Raw genomic sequence first — 13,612 nt, forward strand, 5'->3', positions numbered from 1 at the left:
TTTTTACTTTATGGGGTCTTTAATAATTGTTGTTTACCATGTCTAGGTCTGAGCTGGGTTAGTTATGTTATATAACTTGAGCGTTAACACGGTGTCTTTGGTGGATTTAGCTTTGTTTACAGTTGAATCTGATATCATTGTATTGCACTTGGAAGGACATGTATTAGAGAAACTAACTGACTTGATTTCTTTGTGTCCCCTTCAGCCCTTCTTGCCTCTGTCTGACAGTGGGGCTCTGTATGATTCAGATGAGAGCGGTGCTAGTGATAATGAGGATGATGATGATGCCTTCCTCTCTGACACACAGATGACTGAACACTCTGATCCAAACTCCTACAGGTCAGACCTCAAACAGATCAGAACACGTTACTATTGAGTTATTATTGTATTTAACAGCTAAAATGATTATATATTATTAAAATACTTAGAGTCAAAAATATATAAACTGAAATAAAAATAACTAAAAATCGTTTATTGTAAAAGCATTTTGATTAAATTTGTTTTTCGATATGTATATTTTCACCAAGAAAATGAAGCAGAGTGAGGTAATTACTAATAAGGGACAGAGTGCTGCAAATACACTGGCGGGGCCAGGCGCAGAGGAAGGTTAAAAAAAGGAGGCGGGACCTCAATGTGTTAATTAATAGGTAGTCCGTATCAAAGTGACAATCTCAGACCCTGTTTGCACCGATCACAATTTGGTCAGCATTAAATAAAAGTGTTAACAGGGTCTTTAAGGTTTTGTGATTGGATCACATGAAACACATATGGACATAGTCAAAAACTCCACATTTTGAGGTGTAAACACTTATCTATTCTGAAAACATCCCAGACAGCAGTAAAGCACCACCCCTCTCTTGTTAATCAACCACTGTGTTAAAACAAGAGTCATTCGACTTATTAAAACTCATACTATTCAAATATGGAAACATAAATTCAAGCCATTATCTGAGGGTGATGAGTGAGACATCTCACCAGAGGACCCATTATTCATCCGCACGGAAGAGCTGTAACATATGCAATTTTGGGACTACTGATTATATAGGGGAAGGGGCTGGGATTCTCTGATGCACTGGCCAGCAATTGACCATGCAATTGTATAGGGCTTCGTGGATGACCACGCAAGAGGCGTGCTCCATAGCGAGATGTCACGTTCATCTCCCTCAGAGAACCGAGGTTACAACCGTAATCCAAAGTTATGTGCTGCTTTAAATGGAAAAATAAATATATTTATGGATGGAGTAAAAAAAGAAGTATTGGCTTCTGACAGTAAATATAAACTGAAATTTTAAGAATTTGTTTTAAAATACCAACAGATTTAGTAAAACTATAATAACCTTGTTTAGTGAAGGAAACATGGCATTTGGAGATCATAACACATGGGTATTGTGTTTGCATCAGTGTGTAGTGTGAAGGATGTTAATTTGTGATTTTTGTCTGTGTAGTTGGTCTTTGATCCGCCTGGTGATGGTCAAACATGCCCTGCACAATGTCAAAATCTTCCTGCCCCTCACAGGACTGGACTTCACAGGTGCATAAGCAGTACAAACAAGCTAACATACACACATTCACACACATAAACTAGTTGAAGGTAAATCATTTTATTAACCTTTTTCTTGTGTCATTCTGGTATCATCTTAGAACTGCCGGTTACATCTCCTCTGGCCAATGCTGTGTTGAAGACACTGGAAAACTGGGAACAGATTCTCCTGGACAAGATGAACAAGTTTGATGGACCTCCACCTAACTACATCAACACCTACCCAACGGACCTGAGCGCAGGCGGGGGGCCAGCTATACTTCGGCACAAAGCCATGCTGGAACCAGAAAACACACCGTTCAAGTGAGTATTTGCAGTGCATGTCTCCTTTAAACCAAAGCATTACAATCAGCATTTCCATCAGATCTTTTTCAGCTACATTTAAGTTTAGTCTGTAGGTACGGAAATGTACATGTATAAAAGTTAACTCAAAAAATTATTTGTGTGAATGCGTGTATTCTTTCCAGGTCAAAACATCGTCTCTCCTTCCCTGCCCGACGTCTGTGGCATTTCCTCGTCAAACAGGAAGTGCTTCAAGATATTTTAATTCGATACATCTTCACCAAAAAGAGGAAGCAGAGTGAGGTAATTACAGAAGGAGTGGGGCTATGCAAAAACAGGGGCAATGCTAGGCACTGAGTGAATTACAGGGGTAGGACTAGGTGCAAATTGAGATATTTTAAGGGACGGGGAAAGCGTGAGTAATTATTGTTATGAAATGGTGGGATCAAGCACCAAATGGAGTAATAGGACAGGACCAGTCCCGGAGTGAAGTAATTGTAGGTCAGTGAGTAAGTAAGTGTGGTCATTAAAGGGGAGGGGTAGACATCAAGTAAAGTAGTTATAGGGTTGGAGTCAGGTAGCAAATGGTGTGAAGTGGAGGGACCAATCCGGGAGTGAAGTAATTAAGGGGACAAGGTGGGGTCAGGGGAGGGTTAGGCAACAAATTATGTAATTAAGGTGACTGAGTGGGGCGGTGTCAGTGCCAAAGTAAGGCCATTAAAAGGTAGGGGCAGGTACCACAAAAAGTTATTAAAGGAGTGGGGTCAAGCACCAAATAGTGTAAAGTGGTGGTGTCTGTCCTAGAGTGAAGTAGTAAAGGGGTGGGGTCAGTGCCAGAGTCAGGTCATGAAAGGGTAGGGGTAGGTACAAATTAAGAAATTGAACGAGCTAGATCAGGCACTGAATGGTGTAAAGGGGTGGTGTCTGTCCTAGAGTAAAGTAGTAAAGGGGTTGGGGCAGTGTCAGTGCCAGAGTCAGGTTGTTAAAGGAGAGAGTTGGGCAACGAATGCTGTAAAGTGGTGGGCCAGTCCCAGAGTGAAGTAATAAAGGGATGGAGCGTAGTCGGTGCCGGAGTCAGGTCATCAAATACAAGGGGCCAGTGCTAGAGTGAGGTAATTAAAGGGGGCGGGGCCAGTGTCAAAGTGGTGAAAATATATAAAAAAAAAAAACAGATGTTTATTGTTATGTGGTTTAATGAATGCATTTAGAAGAAAGAACCAGTGTGTTGTGGGTAAGTACTGACACTGGTTCTAAAGGGAATGTGCATGTTAGCTCAAGACCATCTCTCTCGTTTTATCCAACTGAGGTTCATTTTGTTTTTTATTATTTCATTTGTTTTTCTTCATCTGTTTGTCACTCGTGCATGTCTTTTGTGCTGTGGCCTGTGTGTTTGTTATTGTTTGTGTGTGTGTTGTGGTGTGTATTGTGTAGTTTTTAGATGATCATGTGGACCGCCTCATACAAAACTGCATTACTGGATCTCGCAAAAACAATAAGGTACTGAGACCGAGAATGAGACATTTCTCTATGACCCTCCTTCTCAAAAGCTTTGGGCTTCTGTCATTCCTTAACCTGGTTATGCACACATACTCACACCTCTCTTTTCTTACATTCCCTAACTCATCTGGCTCAGCACTGCTCTCCCTCACTAACCGCCAGTGGCACTGATAGCAGTGGACCAATCAGATGCCTCGTTTAGAAGATCAATCAACAACTAAATTATTAATTCTTGTTTCTCCTTTGAGACGGTGTGTACATGGTCTGGACTGCATGTGAACAAACCTTCCACTGCTGTGTGTGTTGATTTTTACATAATTTAAGAGTTTTGTGGTAGAGCGGTTTAACTTGTGTATTTGTATGTTGTGTTGCAGGTGGAGGCTGATATGGGTTACCCAGGAGGCAAAGCCAAAGTCATACACAAAGAATCGGACATCATCATGGCTTTTGCTATTAACAAGGTTAGGACTTGTCTTTTGCATTTCTCTCTGTGTTAAAGATGTTAATTGTTAAATGTCATATCTCCTTAGGTACTTTTATTGCATTTTATAAAACATTTTACCTGAAGTGCATTAGAATATCTAGGATTCTTGCAACAAAAACAGTAATATTTTAGTTTTACTTTATCATTTCCACTTTTCATTCCATAATTTCCTTCTTGACCCTTAAAAATAGTCTGTTTTGCTACTGTGCCTTTTGATCTGTAAATTACATTAATGATATAAATGATGGGACATTTTATCATGTCTGGAGGAAATATAAAGCTGACTGTCATTTGCATAACAGTGAAAACCAATTCCTGATAATGCCTCCTAGGGAAACATATACAAGTAGAAAAGCAGTGGACCTAATACAGAGCCTTGTGGCACACCACACTTAACTCGTGTTTGATCTGACATTTCTTTGTTAACTCAAAGCATTAACGATTGGATGAATAGGACCTAAACCATAATAAGCCCTGTCCATAAATGCTAACGCAATTCTCAAGCCTGTTCAAGATAATGTCATGGTCTAGGTTGTCAAAGGAAGCACTAAGATCTAATAGCACTAGAAAAGAGATACAGTTGTGGTCAGATGATGATATGTCTACATAAAACAACAAAATATTTTATTTAAAAAGATCAAGATAAAGCCTGTTTACTATGATATGGCACCTTAATTTTATGTGCGTGCGCGCGTGTGTATGTGCTTGCGTGCGTGCGTGTGCGTGTGTGTGTGTGTTGTTTCTCTCAGGCTAACACTAATGAAATAGTGCTGGCGTCCACTCATGATGTCCAGGAAGTGGATGTATCCACCCTTCTCGCAGCTCAGCCGTACACCTGGATTGGAGAGGACTGTGACAAGGAGTCTCGCAGGTGTGTGTGTGTTTAAGTGGATCATTCATCTCATAGATTTGAAGGGATTGTTATATGACTGTCTTGTTTTCCCTCTGTAGTTCTGATGATGTGGATTACCGCTCATCTCACACTAACATTGCTCAGGCCAGCGCTGGTCACTTTGCCCCCCAACAAATGGCAGCATCCTCCTCTATGCCCTGGCTGGGCAGCGGGCAGACCAGCTTGGGTGCAAGTGTGGTACGTGCGTGTATAAGAGTGGAATCAGGCTTTCTAATGATGTCATCAACAGGGCAATTTAAAATTGTGTTTTCCCAGCCTGAAGAAGTGATTATACAGTCTATTTTACTAGTTATGCTCTGCTGAAAAATATTTAATTTGCTTGAAATAAATTTTAGAGTATTTCTCGTAAGTCTTATTGATTTCTTAAGCCACGAGGGTGCCGAGAATCGCCTGCTTGCTTGTGAAGGAGCCACCTGAGACATGTAAATGACCAATCACATTTTGTTTTGTTGTTGCTTGCCATTATGTTACTACAATAATGGACCAGCATACAAAAATTGTCTAAATAAACTGGCCTGTGTATCATAGCTGCGACAGACTGTAAACAGAAACCAAAAGGAACTGCTATCTACCATTTAAACACAAAATTGTATTTTTTCTTTTAAAATTTTTAGTAAATGTATAGCTAAAAAGAAGTTTATACATTTTTGACAGTTTTATGTATATGTTATTTACTATATCAAATTGTGAGATATATCTTTATATATCGGCCTATTGGCCACCTTGCTCTTTGGATATCAGCATCTGCCATTAAAACAAAAAATATCGATCGACTATCAACTAAAGCCAACCACACAATACATTTACACTGTGGTAGGCTAGCTTGTTGAGTTCTCCCGTGGATGCAAGGCCTATCAACGTGCCACTTTCAAATTTGACCCAGTTGCCGCTGATCTTTCGAAGCAACAGCTAATGATTATTTAAAAATTCTGATGAAATATCATTACGTGGGCAATGCCAGTGCTGAAAGCAGAACAACATGTTGGCCGTGTTGGGAATGGCATACTTGCATACTACATTTACTATTTCATACATGCATAGATATGGCAGAAACAGTGAGAGTAGTATAGGTAGGAGAACTTAATGCAATTTGACTGGGAAAGAAGTATATATAGTCAAATTTTGGAACTTTCCAAATCTGTGATTAATCGCGATTAACTATGTAAACTGCAATTAATCGAGATCAAACGTTTTAATCGATGGACAGCACTTAAAAATATTAAATGCAATGCAAAATAGAAGCATATGGGGGACTTTTGGGCCACTCTGTACATATACAAAGTGCATTGAAGCAATTTCTAGACAGTGACAATCTCACAGCTCTGTTTCTGCAGACGTGTTGCAGCTACTTTTGTGTTTTGTTTTGGCTGTTATCAGCAGAACACAAACATTGAGTCGTGGTCTCAACAGAGCTCTTGATGAGTCTGTATTGAGCTGATAAGAGCATTTGGAGGTAGCAGAGTAAACCGCAGACAGTCCGAGCAGCCCAAGGTACAGTCCTGCGTCATCACTGTTTTTATTCTCAGCTGATAAACTCCACAGGAAACATTAAACCAGTGCTGGGAATGATACTTTACATTGTGAGTGGCTTGAAGTTTGGCAAGCTATAGTGTGAAGTGTACTGCATCTGATCAATTTCCATGTGGCCAAAATTTGGTTTGGACACTGGAAAATGACGTGTAACTCAATTATTAATATTGTTTTATATACAGTATATAATTGGGACTCTTTTATACAGCTGTAGTGAATGGATTGTGCAAATACTGCTGATAAATCATGAATTCACCTCTGATTGTTGCATTGTCAGAAACTTGGTCTGTAATTGTGTTGATTTATGGCTCTGTGCTTATTCTACAGGAAAATGTAAAGAAAAATGAAGGAATGTCAGTGTTTCTATGTGTGTGAGAAAGAGATATCGATGTGGTGTTTAAATCTGTGTGGCATTTCTCTCAGATCATGAAGAGGAATCTGAATAATGTGAAGAGAATGACGTCTCATCCCATCTATCAGTACTGTGAGTGACTCTCTTTCATCTACACTTACTTTGCTCATACAAACACTGTAAGGGATTTGATGAAATTGTAAGCTCCTGTTTGATTTATTCGCCATGATTGTGTAGATTTGACTGGCGCTCAGGACGGCAGTGTGAGGATGTTTGAGTGGAATCGTCCACAGCAGCTCATCTGTTTCAGACAGGCAGGAAACGCTCGAGTCACACGCCTCTATTTCAATTCACAGGGAAACAAGGTAATCTAGTATTCTCATTAACATAAAACTATTACATAGCAAATCATTTTACTGTTTTAATGAGCTTTTTATTATAATGGAACGTTTAAAAAAATAACAATATAGCTTTCTGTTTCTCACACTCATTCTTGCATCTCACTTATGTAGTGTGTAATCATTTCCAGGACTTTACTGTATTTGTTGATTTCCTGTCATCTTAACAGATTAGAGTGAAATATATCAGTGCTGTGTTAATAGTCAATGAGTGAATGTGTGGTGTTTCTGTATGTAATCAGTAATCTGTTTAATTATCATACAGTCATTAATGTGCAGCTGAAAATAGTGTCAGTGCTCTTAAATATCTATATTCTTCCTCTTGCGTGATTACAATCTTTCTCTGTGTCTGTCTGCAGTGTGGTGTTGCAGATGGCGAGGGCTTTTTGAGCCTCTGGCAAGTCAATCAAACCTCTTCAAACCCCAAACCATATTTGGTAAGAGACAATATATACTGTAAATTCTATGTGAGTCATTTATATTCTCTGAGGGCATTTTTTAAGATTTCCTGTTTCAATGGCATACAAAATTAAAGGCTTATAACTAAAAAACTAACAAAAAACACAAGGAGGGTCAAGTGTTCAGTATCATTTTAAAGAAATCTTTTCATTCAAGTCATTAAATGATATAAATTATGGTAAATTCTTAGACTCTCAGCCTAAGAGACTGCTAAAAAATAAAAATAAAAACTTTACTTTTTAAATGTGCTTATATTTCTGATATGACATTATACATATCATGGTGTAAATAAGGTAGCCCTGAGAAACTGCTTTTGTTTTGTTCCCAATCATGTCACCTGTAACAGAGTAACATTTTGTGTTGATATGACAAAGCAATCATAAGTTATAGCATTACAAAAATATTGAGCAATCATTGAGTCTGTGGCATGTACTTGGCGCCATCTCCTGGTGGCCATATATAATTAGAGTGAATGATCCTCTCTGCCCACATTTGGATGACTTTCACCTCTGGTTGCAGTGATCTGAATTCTAATATGATTGGTTTAGCATTTCCTGATGCTGAATAACATACTACATCATTTTCGATTAAGTCATCTGGTCCAGGAAATTGAATGTGTTTTTAGCCTGATAGCACCTTATATGCTGTGTGCACATTGTGCTTCATGTTGATTACCTAATGATCTGTGCATCCGATTACATTGTGTGTTAGCTCATTTCAAAGATAATCACCTCTAAGTAATGTTATGTGATATTTTATGTTATGCGAAAATGCAGCATATAAAAGAGCAGAGGTGGGAGCAAGTCACGCATGTTCAAGTCATAAGCAAGTCTGAAGCCTTAACCATCAAGTCTTGAGTCAAGTCTCAAGTGTATTGCAGACAAGTCAAGCCACTGTAGCCTACTAAAATAAATATAGGTTAATCTTTGAAATAAATATTTATTTTTGCTCTGAAAAGATGAGCTTATACATATCATATTTAATACTTATTACATATCTTTACATAAATCTTTTTTATATGAATTGTATAACAGTAATGTGTGATACTATATATATATATTTATATACAGTAGATGGTGCTTATGCAGAAGATATATATCTGTTTCCCTGGTAATGCCTGTACACAAAGCAGCCCTGCGCTTATAAACAATATTTTATTAGGCATTATATGGAAGTAAGATGAAAAGAAAATGCCATCGAAACTTTTCTGAAGACAGTCAGTTCCCTTCAGAGATACATTTATATAAAATAGTCATAAAGGTTTTGCATTCAAGGGCTTTAGTTAAAGACTTCAAAAGTCATAATCTCTATGAGAGCGCTTAGATTTCGTTATGAGTCATTCTGTATATTTTATACTACGTGTCATGTTTAAATATTGTTGAGACTGCAGATCTGCCTGTTATGCTTTATATTGCCAACAAATAGTTATGGTATATTGTTGACTACACACGTTTAGAGGAAATGTCGGGTCGTTTCAAACAAAACATGAAATTAATCATGAATCATTGTAATCTACTCAACCCTCAAATATATAAACAGTCATTTTACATATGAATCTTTCTGGATAATGAAATGATTTACTTAACTTTCCTTGTGGTTTTTCAAATGTCTGTTGAAATTCGAGGTTGTGGTGATTGTATCGGATATTTTTGCGTTGGATATTTTCATACTTTTTTATTCACATGGTCCAATTTCAAATCTTTACATCCAAAGGAGATTATTTTTGGAACTCAACAATCATCTGTCATTTTGGCACGTTGTAAGCGCAGCGTTAACTGTGCAGATGCAGATCAGTGGTGCTGGCGGTCACATTTTTTGCATATGATTGAATTGATGTCGCAAGATTTTTTAAACACATTTCATTACCGTTTATAATAAGTTATTGAAAATAATAATAATAAAAATCATTCAACTCATTGTCGAGTCATGCAGTTCAAACAGTTCTTGTTTACATGTAACATGTATGTCAATTGACATATATACTTAGCTATTACGCGCTATACATTTTTCTACAAGTAAAACAAGTATTCTGGTTGTATTCTACTCTTTGAGAGCTTTCCAACTACATATGATACATGGCTATTTGATTTTGCAATGCCTTTTAACCAAGGTGATTTTAGTGGCATGAATCCACTAATGTTTGATGACTAGAAAGTTTCACAATATGTCTTCATGTTGAACTCTCTATCTTTAGATTGATCATTTAGAACCTCACTAACATATTATTGACATTTAGACACTTTTAATACTTTAGGGCATCAGTGTATAAATCTGAAATAGAAAGCAAGCATCTGTTGACTGTATGTGTGTGTCATTTAGAGCTGGCAGTGTCACAGTAAAAGCTGTGGGGATTTTGCCTTCATCACGTCCTCCAGTCTGATCGCTACAGCAGGACAGTCCAATGACGGCAGGTCAGACACAAGATTCATCTTACTGTCAAATAGAAATAGTTTCTATATAGGCTTCATATGTTTCAAAATAAACTTTTTCTTTTCTTCCACAGGAATGTATGTTTATGGGACACTCTTATCTCTCCCAGTAACTCTATGATACACGGTACATTAAACGCTTTCATTTTAACAGAACATGAAAAAAAAATCCTGATTTTTCATGATTATTATTTTTATTATTTAATTATTGTTTTAAATAAAATAAGAATATTATTTTATTTATATAAATTATTAATTAATTAAAAAATAATACAAATGTGAATTATGATTTATTATTATTTTACTCAAACTGTTGCCTTTATTAACTATAAAAAGTTGCATTCTGGTATTTCGGTTTTCTCAGCATTCCAGTGCCATGATAATGGAGCAACGGTTATTCAGTACGTTCCTAAGCAGCAGCTGATCATCACAGGTGGCAGGAAGGGCTTTGTCTGTGTCTTTGACATCCGTCAGAGGCAGCTGCTCCACACGTTCCAGGCTCATGATTCAGCCATTAAAGCTCTAGCCATGGACTCCACTGAGGACTTCTATGTCACGGGCTCGGCCGAGGGGAACATGAAGGTAACGTCCATTTTTTGTTTTTTTTATTAATAATCCCCAATTTTGGAATGCCCAATCCCCAATGCGCTCTAAGTCCTCATGGTGGCATAGTGACTCACCTCAATCCGGGTGGCGGAGGACGAATCTCAGTTGCGTCTGAGACGTCAATCCACGCATATTATCACGTGGCTTGTTGAGCATGTTACCGCGGAGACGTAGCGCATGTGGAGGCTTCATGCTATTCCCCGTGTCATCCACGCATGAATCAACACACACCCCACTGAGAGCGAGAACCACATTATAGCGACCACAAAAAGGTTACCCCATGTGACTCTACTCTCCCTAGCAACTGGGCCAATTTGGTTGCTTAGGAGACCTGACTGGAGTCACTCAGCACACCCTGGATTTTAACACGTGACTCCAGGGGTGATAGCCAGCGTCAATACTCGCTGAGCTACCCAGGTCCCCCTGGTCTTGTTCAGTTAAGCAAAGACATTGTTAACCTAGTGAGCCAACCACCTAGGCAAAATTGAAGGCATCATGGTCATGCTAACAACTAGAATATAATCACAATAATTTTGCTTGATGATAAATTAAGCAATACAATGAATATCACAATGATTTTTACAGTTTTTATGTGGCCACGTTTTAAAAAGTGTGCGACATTAGACTAATTGAATGGTTCTTTTGGTCTGCAAAATGTATCCAGATAACATCAAATCCTTGATATGGTCATATGTGATTATTAAACCACAATTTAATAAATGAAATTAAAACATGGTCTGTGTGTTCTCCAGAAAGAATGGGTGACACGCTGTTCTGTGCGCACACGCGGGGTCATGATGATACAGGTTTTCAATGGTTTCATAGTGGTTTGCTTGCTTTGTGAAACATTTGTGACCAAGTTTTTATACAAATCTAAAAACGTGAGAAGTTTCACAGAAAAGGAGAAGGTGAATGCTTTTCATTAGATTTGTAATCAGGAACATTGTAAGCTGTCAGATACACATGTGAACCCTTGGATATAATAACTGGTCAATCCTCCTTTGGCAGCAACAACTTCAACCAAGCATTTCCGGTAGATGCGGATTCACCTGCACAATGTTCAAAAGGATTTTTGGATAATTCGTCTTGACAGAACTGCTTCAGCTCAGCCATAGTTTTAGGATGTCTGGTGTGAACGACTCTCTTCTGGTCATTCCACAGCATCTCTATTGAGTTAATGTCTGGGTTCTGTCTGGGCTTCTCCAAAAGGTGGATTTACTCTTTTTGAAGTCATTCTGTAGTGGAGTTACTTTGATGTTTTGGGTCATTGTCCTGCTGCATCACCAAACTTCTACTGAGCTTCAGCTGGCACACCGTCACCCTGACATTATCCTGTAGGAAATCTTAATGAACTTGTGAATTCATTTTTCCCTTGATGATAGCAAGTGGTCCAGGCCCCAAAGCATCAAAGCAGCCCCAAATCATGATGCTCCCTCCACCGTTTTTCAACGTTTTGCAAGGCATGGTTCACGTCAGAAAATGATTTTTATGAATAGCAAACTCAAAATGTTTGAGTGGTTTTTATAAGGCAAAGTAGGTGTAACCCACATCTCTGATCTTTTTTCATTAATTGGATTAAAGCTCCCTAAACCACAGAAATGGTAACCAAGTGATTGAAATAATGAGGAATGTATGCGGTGGCAGAGATGCTGTCTGTGTAGAGTGGTTGAATTTAGTAATTTATGAGGTTCCATTTCAGTTTGATTGCTGCCTTAGAAGGCAGTTGTCTATGTAGACAGCAAGGCAACTAATTACTGTTTAGAACAGAGCCATGAATTTAGGCTCTTAGCAAGACTCTGTTGTGACGTCTTTACGGTGTATAGTTTAGTTGTACTGAGTTGTATTCTGGTTCTGTTTCAGGTGTGGAAGTTAGCCGGTCATGGCCTCATGCATTCCTTCAGCTCCGAGCACGCAAAACAGTCCATATTCCGAAACATTGGCAACGGCGTGATGAAGATCGAAACATGTCCAGGTAACCGGATCTTCACCTGCGGAGCGGATGGGACGCTGAAGATGCGAGTCCTCCCAGACCGTTACAACATTCCACCCAGTATATTCCAGATACTGTAAGACCGGAGTGGCTGTGGAACACTACTGCTTTCATTGGCACCTCCAATTTTCCTTAGCTGTGAATCGTAAAACCGGTAACAGATATCTCGCACTGCAGAATATATTTACCCCGCCCCACAAAAGAAAGATGCTGGAAAAGGTGCACGAGATTGCTCGATACGAACAATCGACTACTGTCATTTCTGGAGTCCAACGCTCCGGTGTCGTGTTGGTTGGAGCGCTGTATGCATGAGCTGTTTGAGTCATCGCACTCCATTCCCAGGTTATTGGTCGTGCTCTATGTTCCGTGCTCAAAGCTCCATTTTTAAGTGTTGATGTGTGTGTGTGTGTGTGTGTGTGTCCTCATTTTGTGACCATTTTAGCATCTTGAAATACCAGCACTGTGCTTCTGCTATCAGTGTCCAGTTTTTGGATTTACATTTTTTACTGTAAGTTTTCTCCTTGGCTGCTAATGTATTTGCGGAGTGTAAAATGGCACAGAACCCTGGAGGCCCGGTGGGTCGCCGTGGCCCCAGAGACACACCCCCTTTCCCGGTACCCGTGCATGCACACGCTGCTGTTTTGACACGCTGGTTTCCATAGCAGCCGAACGGCTTAACATTCCACGCGAGACGATGTTTGTTTCACCTCAGCATTCTCATGTTTAACAGAAAACATTCACTTTATGCACAAATATATTGGTTTGTTTGTTTGCTTGTTTTTCCTTGGTCTTTTTCTTTATGAATACTTTGTATTTATATTTAACTTTAGGAATGTATACGTTTAAGATGTCTGGGACAAAGTGCAACACTGAATAGGTTTGTTTTATTTATTTAGGTACATATTTATTTTTTCTAAATATTTGCACTCAGATCTGAGGAAACAATCAAGTCTTGCATTACAAGTGGTGAAAACTCTATTAGAGGAAACTGTTATTTACAAATGAATGTCTGGCTGCGTGTGGCCAAGTAGTGAAGTGGAAATAGTTTTAAATTAATATGATATATATATATATATATATATATATATATATATATATATATATATATATATATATATAATATATAAGTGAA

At 38.5% G+C, this 13,612-nt stretch overlaps 1 protein-coding gene across 4 annotated transcripts in view; it reads left to right on the forward strand.

The window, feature by feature from the left end:
• Window positions 1–13,552, forward strand: part of dmxl2 (Dmx-like 2) — an 85,469-nt gene extending 71,917 nt beyond the window's left edge. The window contains exons 32-46 of one of the 4 annotated variants that reach the window (XM_052151956.1): window positions 206–339; window positions 1,446–1,531; window positions 1,642–1,843; window positions 2,008–2,125; window positions 3,254–3,319; window positions 3,694–3,780; window positions 4,553–4,674; window positions 4,755–4,893; window positions 6,670–6,730; window positions 6,836–6,963; window positions 7,356–7,433; window positions 9,775–9,866; window positions 9,959–10,011; window positions 10,249–10,466; window positions 12,351–13,552. In XM_052151956.1, the coding sequence (XP_052007916.1) occupies window positions 206–339; window positions 1,446–1,531; window positions 1,642–1,843; window positions 2,008–2,125; window positions 3,254–3,319; window positions 3,694–3,780; window positions 4,553–4,674; window positions 4,755–4,893; window positions 6,670–6,730; window positions 6,836–6,963; window positions 7,356–7,433; window positions 9,775–9,866; window positions 9,959–10,011; window positions 10,249–10,466; window positions 12,351–12,560 (1,794 nt within the window). In that variant the 3' untranslated portion in view covers window positions 12,561–13,552. The remainder of the gene's footprint in view (window positions 1–205; window positions 340–1,445; window positions 1,532–1,641; window positions 1,844–2,007; window positions 2,126–3,253; window positions 3,320–3,693; window positions 3,781–4,552; window positions 4,675–4,754; window positions 4,894–6,669; window positions 6,731–6,835; window positions 6,964–7,355; window positions 7,434–9,774; window positions 9,867–9,958; window positions 10,012–10,248; window positions 10,467–12,350) is intronic. The other 3 variants (XM_052151957.1, XM_052151958.1, XM_052151959.1) reach the window with 3 other exon arrangements.
• Window positions 13,553–13,612: the final 60 nt, after the last annotated feature.

Source organism: Xyrauchen texanus, chromosome 21 (genome assembly GCF_025860055.1).
Source record: "Xyrauchen texanus isolate HMW12.3.18 chromosome 21, RBS_HiC_50CHRs, whole genome shotgun sequence".
NCBI classification, from domain to species: Eukaryota; Metazoa; Chordata; class Actinopteri; order Cypriniformes; family Catostomidae; genus Xyrauchen; species Xyrauchen texanus.